This window comes from Maylandia zebra, linkage group LG17 (assembly GCF_041146795.1).
Source record: "Maylandia zebra isolate NMK-2024a linkage group LG17, Mzebra_GT3a, whole genome shotgun sequence".
Taxonomy (NCBI): Eukaryota; Metazoa; Chordata; class Actinopteri; order Cichliformes; family Cichlidae; genus Maylandia; species Maylandia zebra.
The window spans coordinates 13,904,492-13,917,100 of NC_135183.1; the positions used below are offsets into that span (position 1 = coordinate 13,904,492).

The following is a 12,609-nucleotide window of genomic DNA, read 5'->3' on the forward strand; positions in this document are numbered from 1 at the left end:
AGGGACACCGGTCCTCGTGGACTGGGATTGGGGACCCCTGCTCTACAGTGTCCAAAGGTGGTGCATCTGGGATATTCAGCAGAAATGTTTCATTATTTGGTTGCTCTTGTGTGAATGGGAAACAGCTGGAGCTGAGACTGGTGAGTGGCAGCTTGGTGTCTGCAGTGGGGCTGGCTGTCTGGAGCAGCAGTTGAGGGTATGTAAGGGATGAGACTGAATTGAACTCTGGTGAATAAGGCCGGATGGGATTAATTGACTACAATTGTCTTTCCATCTGGGTCATGGAGATACACATGCTTGAAACTGTTCGAGACTGCAGCATTTTAGGACAGCTGGAAATGATTCCTACTAGCTGACAAACCCACTGAGAGAGGCTTGTCCACAGATTTTTAAACTGGGGAGGAAATCCTAAAGATCCTCATATCTCCCCAGAGATCTTCTGGGTCCATGTTTAGTGCCAATGTTTTGTCATAAATTTCAACGTTTTTGACTAAAATGCAGACATATGAAGACAGGCAAACAAGCCTTTACTTTAGCTGAGAAGCAAAAAATTCACTGGGAGAATAAACAAAATCCAGAACTGGCAAGAAATATGCAGGAGAGAATAACAGACACTGACAGAAAGGACCAATAAGAAGACAGCGCTATGTATACACAGAAGGACAATCAGGGAAAGGGGATACAGCTGGGAAAAACAGGTGCAGACAATCAAGACAACCAGACAGCAGGGAATGTAACAGTAAATGCAAACCACTACAGACAAGTACAGCTACCAAAATAAAACAGGAAGAGAGAATGATAGCTAAATGAGGAAATCCTGACACATGAATGAACTAAATCTAGGGGCATTTATATGAGTGTAAAACAGAATAACTTGAACTAAACACTTAAAACAGAAAATACTAAGGAATAATACATCCATGTAGAGACGGGTGGATGAAGCGCTGTGAAACTTTGAGGCTTCTTCCTGATTGTACTGAAAAAACAGGCAAAGCTTCAAAGTCTCAAAGGCAGATACTACTAGTATCTGTCTACATCTAGTGCTCATGTGCAATTATAACAGCCACAAATTTCCAAATGATTCACACAATTCAGTGATTCCAGTTCCAAAACAAAAGAGATAAATTAAATCTTAAGAATCAGAATACTTTATTAATCCATAGGGAAATTGTGTGGGTTACAGTTGCTCCAAGACAGTAACAGTAACAGACTAAACTATTTAAACAATACAATATGTTACAGATTTTGCAAATTTAAGAAATAGCACCAATATATAAAAATCACTCAATTATAAATATCAAGGATTAACAGGGGTGGTTATAAATAGATATCAAGAATATTGACAAGAATATTACAGAGTAGAAAAGAGCATATGCAAAAAGGGTGTAACTATTGCTGTGTTTACAGTGTATTCGATGGAGGAGTTCTGCAGGGAGACGGCCAGGAATGATTTCCTGTGTCGTTCAGCAGCATCTTCCTTCTAAGAATTATTGACCACACATGAAACTGCTACAACATTTTGAAATGTCAAGTTGCAACTAAGACTTCCGGCATGATGGCGCCTGTGTTTGGCTTCGCCGCTGCCGGGTGTAGTTGGTCTCGCTCTATTGTCGTGTTTTTTCTTTCTACTCTGCTGTTTTTTAACTGTTTTAATGATGTACTGGCTGCCTTGGTCTACGATCGTCTGACGCTGTTATCCATCCGTTCGTCAATGACGGCCAAAGATGTTTTTTCTCCTTCCTTTTGTGGGACTTTCCATTCTCCACACTTTTCTCCGCACTCCTTTGGTACCTTCCACCCTCTGCCTGTGACTGGATCTTCGGCCAGCGCTTTCAGCGTTCCCCGTAGACTACGGAGAAGAAGAGGAAAGAGATCGGGCATCCAGGTGAAGCTTAGGCTCCTCTGGCGGCGGGGACGAATTGGAAAGCGATGTCGGGCGTTTTCCGTTGCCTACGCACATGACAGCTATATGGAGAGGAATCTGTCTCCCAAGGCCCTACTTGGATATAGGGGGCCCGGCTTTCCAAGGCCGTGTTATCTCAGAAGGGTTCATCCAGACTCTCCTGCCGACTGGCTTTTCATCCCCTCGGTGAGTGGAATATATGAACGTGAAGGGTCTGATCCCGAGAATTTACGCCCTTTAATTCGAGAAACTCTAGCTTCTTCCAACAACAATGTTTTCACCCCGCTGTCTATGGCGCTCTTTAATGCCCGATCTTTGACGAATAAATCGTTTGTGCTTAACGATTTTATTGTTTCTAAAAATCTGGACTTCCTGTTCTTGACTGAGACCTGGCAACGGGGGTCGGATTATTCGTCTACTATTGAAATGTGCCCAAATGGCTTCTCTGTCATTAGCCAGCCTCGAGGATCTGGTCGTGGAGGAGGCCTCGCGGTGGCATATCGGAGCCGTTTTAACTGCCGTTCAGTGAAAGTTGGACACTTTCTGTCTTTTGAACTGCAGCTCATCAAAATTGGAAAGAAGGATCCTTTTTACTGTGCGTTGGTCTATCGCCCTCCTGGCCCAAACAACTCGTTTTTAGCCGAGTTTAGTGATTTTCTGTCCTCTACTATGAGGTTGTCTAAATTGCTTCTTGTGGGAGATTTTAATATACATATTGATGATGAGTCCGACCGCTTTGCTAGGAGTTTTACCAGTATCATGGACTCTTTTCATTTTATCCAACATGTATCTGGCCCCACACATAACAAAGGCCATACACTGGACCTTGTTTTTTCTTTGGGTCTGAATATTGATTATATCTGTTCTAAGGACATTTTTATTTCTGACCATTATTGTGTCTTTTTTAATATGTCTTTTTATGAGCCTATGTCTCCTGTTCATCGGACAGTTATTTCCCACACTTTAGACTCCTCCACAGCACAGAAGTTCTCTGATGTTTTTAATTTAACATTATCCCCACAAAACGATGTTGATTTTTCTATAGATCTATTCAATTATCATTGTCTTTCGATCTTAGATGAAATCTGTCCGATTAAAATGAGACCTGTGCCTGTTTCCAAGTCTGTACCCTGGTTAAATGACAACATTCGTCTTATAAAACGTAATTGTCGTAAAGCCGAGCGGTTATGGAGGAAAACGCACTTAAATGTTCATCTCCTCTATTTAAAGGATCTTTTAGCCTCCTTTAACAATGCTATTAGAGTTGCGAGGGCTGCTTACTTTTCTCAGTTGGTTGCAAGGAGCAGAGGTAATCCTAAAGTTTTATTTGATACTATTACTAATATTATTACTCCTGCTCCACCTGCTGCTATTATTTCTTCTGTTGAAGATTGTGAAACTTTTCTTGCTTTCTTTTTAGAAAAAATTAGCAACATAAGGAAAAACCTGTCTTTTTCAGCGTCTGCGCTGTCTGTTCCCACGCCAGCTCGGCCTGTTGTTTTAGAAGGTTTTTCACCTGTTTCACTACCAGAGCTGGGAAAAATAGTTAGTGCAACAAAATTATCCTCTTGCTCTCTTGATTTTTTACCTGCATCATTATTTAAAAATGTCTTTTACTCTACTGGTCCCTGTATTCTTACTATAATTAATACCTCCTTGGCCTCGGGCATAGTCCCTGCCTATTTTAAAACTGCTGTTATACATCCCTTGTTAAAAAAGCCTATGCTGGACCCATCTCTCACTAGCAATTATAGACCGATCTCAAAAATTCCGTTAATTGCTAAGATTCTAGAGAAGATCGTGGCTAAGCAGCTTACAGCAGTTTTAGATAAATATAGTATTTTCGACAAATTTCAATCTGGCTTTCGTAAAGTTCATTCCACTGAAACAGCCCTTCTTAGAGTTTCTAATGACATTTTGTTACAAAGCGATGCAGGTAAATGTTCTGTTCTCTTAATGTTGGATCTTACGGCGGCCTTTGATACTGTTGACCACTATATTTTACTTAACAGGCTGAAACACTGGGTTGGTGTCTCTGGGACTGCATTGAAATGGTTCTCCTCGTATCTCTCTGAACGATATTCTTCTGTGGCAGTTTCTAAGTATAGATCATCTTCTGCGTCCCTGTCTTTTGGTGTGCCACAAGGCTCTGTGCTAGGGCCATTACTGTTTTTAGTTTATTTACTCCCTCTTCAGCACATTTTGAGCCCTTTTGAGGATATTTGTTACCATTGTTATGCAGACGATATCCAACTCTATATATCTTTTAAACCGGAAGAGGCTTCTAAGCTGCGGCTTTTAAATGTGTGCTTGGAAACCATTAAAGGCTGGATGGCTGAAAACTTCCTCCAACTAAATGAAAGTAAAACCGAAGTCCTCTTATGTGCCCCAGATAGACATATACCCAGTATAATAAATGCTCTTGGTCCTCTTTCAACGTTTGTAAAACCATCTGTCAGGAACTTAGGGATTATCCTTGATCCTGCTCTTACGTTAGATAGTCATGTTAAATCTCTTGTTCGGTCTTGCTTTTATCATTTAAGAAATATTTCTAAATTGAGCTCTATTATATCCTATACCGAACTGGAGATTGTTATTCATGCTTTTATCTCTTCACGACTGGACTATTGCAATTCCCTGTTTACTTGTTTAAATAAAGGTTCTTTGGAGCGTCTGCAGATCGTTCAGAATGCTGCAGCAAGACTTTTGACGAAAGCTTCTAAATTTTCACATATAACACCGTTGCTCATGCAGTTACATTGGCTTCCTGTTGAATTTAGAGTCCAGTTTAAGATTTTGGTTTTAACTTTCAAGGCTCTTCAACAACAAGCACCACCATATATCATTGAACTTTTACAGCCCTATGCCCCTAGTAGGTCTCTGAGGTCGAGTAGTCAGGGTCTACTTGTCATTCAGTATACGAGACTGAAAACTAGGGGTGATAGAGCTTTTGCTACTGTGGCCGCCAGACTGTGGAATTCCCTTCCTCAGGACTTACGATCCGCTGATTCATTGATTACTTTTAAAAAACAGCTAAAAACACATCTTTTTAAAACTGCCTTTTGCTAACTTTGTTTGTATTTTGTCTTTTTAATCTGTTATATCTTGTAAAGCACTTTGTGATCTCTATCTAGAAATGTGCTATATAAATAAAATTTTACTTACTTACTTTACTTACTTACTTACTAATAAAATGTTTAACACTGGAACCACGATGGAGTCATTTGAACCCGTAGGAATTAATGCAACACCACTTTTCCAGGATGCTGGGTTGACTAGCAAAACTTACTGTTCAGAGACATTTTGACATAAAGACTCACAAGATTTTTTTTTAAATATATATATATATAAGAGGTTGTAATTAGATAAAAGATTAATAATTAGGCTACTGCAGGCCTGAATGGGTAGTACAAAAACATGATTTCCTGCATTTAACTGTTGTAAATTACTTATTTATTACTTATCAAACCCGTCAAACATCCTCTCATGAATGATATCGAGTCATTTTGAGGTGAAAGAGCATTCCTCTCACAGGGTAGAAGCTGCAATCAATTTAGGCAAAGTCAGTTTTTTAATATTCTTTGTTTATCCAGGTATAATTCAATTCAATTCAATTCAATAAAACTTTATTGATCCTGAAGGTTGACCCCGAAGGAAATTGGGTTAAGGCTGCCAACCTTTGCCAGCGCCGACTTACCCTTCTGACCATACATACATTACACAAACATCACATGGGGAAGACAGGTCAGAGAGGTATAACAATGGAAAATGCACCACATGAGGAAAGATAAGCAGAAAAAAAATAACTCCCCTCAGACTGAGCTCCAATAGGGAGATCAGTTTGAGAACAGAAAAAAACACCTCTGCACATAGCACATGAAAAAAACTCTAAATACGCCAAAGAAACACATGACAAGCAACAGGGGTGGGTAAAAGGTGAGAGACAGCCGACTTAGACAGTACATCCGGGCCTGCACCCTTTGCGCTGGTCTCCATGATCCACCATCAGCATCGGAAGGGAATAAGCGTCGAAGGCGTTTGGAAAGGGAGGGGGGATGAGTGTGTGCATATCAGTGTATATGTATGTGTGTGTGTGTCCAGAGTTCAGCTGAGACAGTGTCCTTCGCCCTGCCAGGCTAAGTAAACAGTCTTTCAGCCAACCCAGGTGGCCTTGCATGGAATGGGAAGGAACAGTCTAAACACAGTCGTTATCAGGGTGTTTTTTGTTCGGCTCCAGCCTTGCAACTGCAGCTGGCGCAGAGAGGGTATCCACATGAAGTGATGGTGCTTTTTACTTTAGTGCGAACAACTCATATGAATTTCAAAGCTGTTCTAACAGTCCAACACTGGTCTCTCAATCTCCTGTTGGAGAGCCTTGAGCTTTCTATGATGTTATCCAAACTTACGTTCCGTGATGTTGTCATTCTTTTTGCTCAAAGAGCAGGTTCTGAGAACTCACGACCGCAGTGCACTTCCCCAAGATGTGATCGAATTTGCGCTCAAAGGTGTTATTCGAGCTAGTCCCTCAAGATGTAATCCAGTAAATGCTTAATGGAATTAAAAATGTCTTTTTCAAAAGAAATCTGTCCTCAAAGGCAGCAGAAATTACAATAATTATGCCACTGTGAAGTGGCTTAAAGGGACTAGATTGATTATAATGTAGCTCGCACAATAGGTAAAAGGCAGAGTTATGAAGATGCTGGTAAAACAGGTATTTTTTTTACAGGCTAACCCCTTGATAACTTCTGCTGGCTACAGGCATAATAAACATATCAAAGTTTTTAGACATAACAAAGTAAGTATGAGTTGTTAAAACCAATAATCAATCAATAATTGATCTTTTTTAAAATTCAAAAAGAAATTAGATGGAAATAGTCAGGATGATCCCACCTGGCAAATCTAGTGTTTAATGTGTCGTCCTGTTATCAGGCTACTTAAAACATCATTTAACCCTTGTGTGGTGTTCGTATTTTTGTTACTCAGCCAGTGTTCATGGGTCTGGTGGACCCGCTAGAGTTTTGGCTTTCCAAATTAACACTATCAAACAATTTTATGTTAAATTACTCAACAGATGTTTACTTCATCCCAATTACAAGACATATGAACAGCAAACATGGTTAATTTTTTCCCTTTACCTTTGTTAGATCACATTTATGAATTAATGTGCTTCTCGTTTTTCTTTTATATAAAATGTTATAAATAAATCAGTTATAATCAAGTGGAGTGAGTGGAAAGACACAACACATTTACACGTGAAAAAATAATTAATTGTTTAATTTTTCTTTTGAAAAAACTGAACACGGGTCTCACAGACCCAAACACCATACAAGGGTTAAATTGTTATGACAGGTTTGTACTGTGAAGTAAGATGATAAGTATTTCAACATCAGTGTTTTGGAGGTATGATTGAAGGTTTTTGGCAACTTTTAATGCCACAAAAGATCTGTTGCAACACTACAAAGCAGGGAAGGTACACCAAACATTTTGCATTTCCCTAAAACAAATGAAACAATGTTAAAGAGTTGAACCCATCACCTCACTTCCAGTGTTCCACTGTGACGTATGAAGCCTCAAGCATTATCTGTCATATGGTCACAGAGATTTGATTCAAGCCTCAACACAGTGTTTTGGACCAGTCTGCTTCAACAGAGTGAAACAAGCCTCGGGCTAAGAGCCAAATGTTCCATCTCTAGTTAAATGTTAACAATATTCTGACAGATTACTAATTTGGTGCTTCCCACTTGTTTCATGTAGGTGAACTTCATGATCTTCATCAACGTAATCCGTATTCTGGTCCAGAAGCTTAGGTCTCCTGGTGTTGGTGGCAATGATACCAGTCACTTCAAGTGAGACAGAATAAATGCTGCTGCGTGTGAATGCATAAACAACAAATATAAAGTCACAAGGGATTGTGAATCTGCATGTGTAGAATGTGTCTGTGTTTTGCATGTGTGTGTGCAGGAGGCTGGCGAAGTCCACGCTGCTGCTCATCCCACTGTTCGGGATGCATTACATGGTGTTTGCCTTCCTGCCAGAAAACACAGGGACAGAGGCACGCATCTTCATAGAGCTCGGTGTGGGTTCCTTCCAGGTAGAACCGAAAATACACATCAACATATAAAGGTAAAAAAGAATAAATATGTGTCATGAAAGCATAAGTAATACTTTTGAATACTATTTCTCTACTCTCAAGGGCTTTGTGGTGGCACTGCTCTACTGTTTCTTGAATGGTGAGGTAAGTAAAGTAAATACTAAACAACATTAGGAGATGTAATGCCTCGACTATTTCATAGTCATATATAGTCTGACTGTAGATTTTTCTTTCATTTAAAAGGTTCATAAAACTGCACAGATGATGCAAATCAAAGATAAAATACACAAAACAGTGCTGCAGTACGGCAACCTTAATTAAATGTAATAATAATAATAATGGATTGGATTTATATAGCGCTTTTCTAGGCACCCAAAATATCACTATTCATTCACTCTCACATTCATACACTGGTGGAGGCAGCTACAGTTGTAGCCACAGCTGCCCTGGGGCAGACTGACAGAAGCGAGGCTGCCATATCGTGCCATCGGCCCCTCTGGCCAACACCAGTAGGCAAGTAGGGTAAAGTGTCTTGCCCAAGGACACAACGACCAGGACAGAGAGCCCAGGGATCGAACCGGCGACCTTCCGGTTACAGATGCGATTCCCAACCCCCTGTGCCACGGTCGTAGAAAGTTTATTAAAGATTCAGTATTCTGAAGTAGGGTTGGTGGAATCAATATCAAGTCAATCCTGAAGGAATCTAGCTTTTAGTGGAATTACCAGCACAATCTCTCTATGTGCTCCATTTTTTGCTTCTTTTTGCCCTTCCCCCCGACAGCCTGTCGCAGTCAATAACTACCACCCCCCAAACCTAGTTCTGCCAGAGTTCAATAAACAAAGATCACTTGGATCACTTGGAAGAATTGAACATTATCATGTTCAATTCTTCCAATCCTATTGAGATAAAGAGATGAATGTATTTGGCCAACAGACTCCGGTGGCCCATCATGGCAGTGACAGGATTTAGGACAGGACCCCTGGGAATCTAGACGCTGGTGGTGGTGAAAATGAAGGTTGATCCTTTAAACTATGCAACATGGAGGCTGATTGGTCCAAAGAAGGCAGGCAAGAAGATGATTGGAGTAGAGTAATGATAACAGTACTGAGTTTGAGTTAGTTAAATTTACCCTTTTAAATTTTTCATATTTATTTCCTATCTTATTCATAGCCTTTTCCTTTTTTTTTTTCTTTAGGTCACGAGCAGTTGTCTAAGCATTTGACTGCATATCGTACTGTGTATGACTGTGTACGTGACAAATAAAATTTGAATTTGAATTTGAATTTGACAGTGTAGAAAAGCAGGGATGTAAAGAACAGAAAAGCAGCCTTACATCAGCGAAAGCAGGAGGAAGACTGATTACAGATTGTTGAATGCACAAGCTTAATTTCTTCCTTTCCAAGTGCCACTCAAGGGATTCTCTGCTGTATTACATAAAATGTCACTATATTACAATTACTGTAACTGTTGTGTTGTATAAATAAAACTGAAGGGAATTGAATAAACTAATAAGATGTCAGGAACCTCACAATCTATAGGCACCTGAACAATGAGAACTATTTAGAGATGCCATTTAATCATCGTGCTTAGAAAAGCACTAATCAGATTAAAGCACCTGAGTAGCAACAAGAAAGACTTGTAGTGTTTTGAAATAATTACTTTTTGTTTTACTATCTCTTACTAGATGAGGCATATTTAACAAAATGTGCATACTGGAAAGGCTAAAATTGGTTTAGTTTAGTTCTCTTTTATATGGTAGAGAAAAAAACACTTGGAAAGCTTCATGCAGGTACATTGTGTATTTCCTGCTTCTAAAAACAGTTATTTGGAATGTATGTTTTCCATCTTGATTTCAGGTGCAGGCTGAGCTCAAGAAGAGGTTTTGGAAGTGGCAGACTCAGAGTTACCTGAGCTACAGTAAACGACGGCGCACCCTGTTCACTGAAAGCAGCACAATCACTCAGATATCTGTCCTGGACAAATCTAGCCCAAAAGATAAGCCAGGCTCTGAGACACACGCCCTCACCAATACCGTCACACACAGCAACGTCTCGGCTGTGTGAAAAACAGCCGACAGCACGTAGTTGTCCTTTTCTACACCTGCCTGGTTAGCAGAGACTAAATCACAGAGCCTGATTGTTGAACGTTTAAGGTACCTCCTAATTTGTATGCTACATTTTTTTTTAGAAGTGTGGGACTTGTAGGCTTACCGTACACTAAGTCTAATTTGAGTTCAGCTCATTAATTCATAACATCCTATACATCATTTCACATTAAACCTTTCTCCATGATGACACTAGATATCATGTTGGCAGAACAAGAGGTCATTTGTTTTTTGTTTTTTTCAGATTTTGTTTTTATGCTCCGGGGCCCCTCCTCCACATCTTACTCACAACCACCAAATTTTTTTCTTGCCTTGTTTATCACAAAACCATGTCTTGAACTGCTCAGTTTTGTGGGTGACTGTTTTAGTATTTAGCTTTCATTCTCATTATTTTCTTCCAACCTGCTCTTAAAAGGAAATGGGCAAAAATAAATAAATACATATGTATTCATTGTTGTCTCAAGCAGGCACCAGACAGACAGTTTTAAATGTATAATTACAGGCGAATCAATTTTAAACCTTTCTGAAAATTGTATCACTCCTTTTTGCTTAGTTGTTAGTGGTTGTCCAGTATTGATAAATCTATTTATTGATTAGAAAACATGAATTAAACTGATCCTGTTACGCTCATTTCTAGCTCCATAATTTTATATTTGGAGAATACTAGAATAGCTTTGCATGACAGTTCAAAACAATCCTTATTGTTTTATACTGGGCTTTAGTGCTGTCCATCCACTGTTTGAAACAAGCTCCTTCCTCCTTTTATCTGATTGGTTCTCCCCTAACAGCAGATGATCATATTTGGGAGATCTCCTCTCACTTATGTTGTAGATTACTTCTGCAGCCAGTGACCTCGTTGTGACCATTCAACACTGTAACAGTTTAGTATATGAAAAAAAGGAAAAGCAGAATAAAATAAAATAAAATAAAACAGATATACAGAGCATACGTAGTTTTTAAAACAGGTTAGTGAGAGAGAGAAAAGAAGATGAAAACAGGGTAAGGATGAAACGACCATGTACTTTTTACTAAATATTCTTCTGTTTGCTAATTCTAAGGTGAGCACAGCTCATGAATGAGTTTTCTTTCTCAGTCTCCAGACTTTACCAAAGCCCTGTACATACAATAGTTAGTTTTTAAATCACTGCTGAAGTAAACAATAACACATGTTAATTAGACTAGATAGTTATAAACTATATATAAATGCTGGACATAGCTTTGGGGTATAAAAGTGATGCCAGTGCAAAAGTGCCTTACATTTGGGATTTTTCACGGCCAGTAGGGGGCAACTCCTCTGGTTGCAAAAAGTCTTGAGAGAATGACGCTTAATTCAATTCAATTCAATTCAGTTTTATTTATCACCTAAGGTGGTTAATATATTTTAATGTAGACTTTACAATAATAAATAAATTAGCTCCCTCTTGGGGCACTTTATGCACTGACTCGGTAGTTTCAGCTCACAATGATTAAAATATAAAGTTAATTTTGTTCAAGTTTGTCATTGTCAGCGTCAGAAAAAAGACTTATTCTGGAAGCGGCTTGTCAGTCACTGGTATCCTTGATTTCATTTCTGAGCTAAGTCGTCAGTGAAACATCAAGATGGCAACAGTAAAATTGCTCAACTTGAAGCTTAATAGGACTTCAGTAACCAGTGGGTGTTGTTGTGGTGGCTGTGTACATGTCTTATATACAGTCTCTGGTGATGACAGATTAAGTAAGAGACACAAAGGATTTCTGTATTGAAGTACAGCCTGAAATTATTTTAAAAAGTGATTTTATTTATTATGTTTAAATACAATAAGCCAGCATGCAACTACCGAACACTGCTGTTCCCCAATGTTCCCTAATGTTCCCATCACAATCGTACAAGGATACATAAATTCAAATTTTATTAAGACTTAAAACACTGGCCACTTTCTCAGAAGACATTAGGCAGCTGTTCAGATTTTTCATTTTGATTTAAACTATCCAACAATAATCATCACATTGAAATTTAGATGCAACTTAGTAACCAGACTAGCAAGCTAACACTGATAGTAGCTGATTACAGAGCTCTGGCTAATGTTAGAGTCTTTTTTCTTGGCAGTAAAAAACACTTGCTCCCTCAGCAGCTTCACGTTCCCAATTTAGTCATAGCCAGTTATATTTGCTGTTACACATGACATGCGGTGCTGCTTGTAAAAATGAAAACTCTGGGGAAATGTTCACAAAAGACACTACTCTAGTTGCAGACACTTTTGACACCTCTAGACCTGAGGCTAGTTTTTCATGTACTAAATACAAATAAAGAGTTCCTTGCCCACAGATCAGAAGAGGACCTAAACATGTGTTCCCTAAAAATTCATGGAAGCAGATTTTGTAGGGGTACAATTTCTCAGTCTCAAAATTATTAAAAAAAAATAATTTTTTGAATATAAAATAGATCCTCAATCAGATGATTTTTTGTTGTTTTTTGGTTTTTTTGGTACCTTCAACTTAAATTATGTCTGTGATTAAACGGGATGTAAAAG

General features: G+C 39.0%; 1 protein-coding gene across 2 annotated transcripts in view; it reads left to right on the forward strand.

The window, feature by feature from the left end:
- ghrhrb (growth hormone releasing hormone receptor b) overlaps nucleotides 1–10,729 on the forward strand; it is an 80,149-nt gene extending 69,420 nt beyond the window's left edge. Inside the window, exons 10-13 of one of the 2 annotated variants that reach the window (XM_004572326.2) lie at nucleotides 7,658–7,749; nucleotides 7,865–7,994; nucleotides 8,097–8,138; nucleotides 9,852–10,729. In XM_004572326.2, coding sequence (XP_004572383.1) covers nucleotides 7,658–7,749; nucleotides 7,865–7,994; nucleotides 8,097–8,138; nucleotides 9,852–10,058 — 471 coding nt within the window. In that variant the 3' untranslated portion in view covers nucleotides 10,059–10,729. Of the gene's footprint in view, nucleotides 1–7,657; nucleotides 7,750–7,864; nucleotides 8,027–8,096; nucleotides 8,139–9,851 lie in introns of both variants that reach the window. The other variant, XM_023154140.2, reaches the window with a different exon arrangement.
- The last annotated feature ends 1,880 nt before the right edge of the window (nucleotides 10,730–12,609 follow it).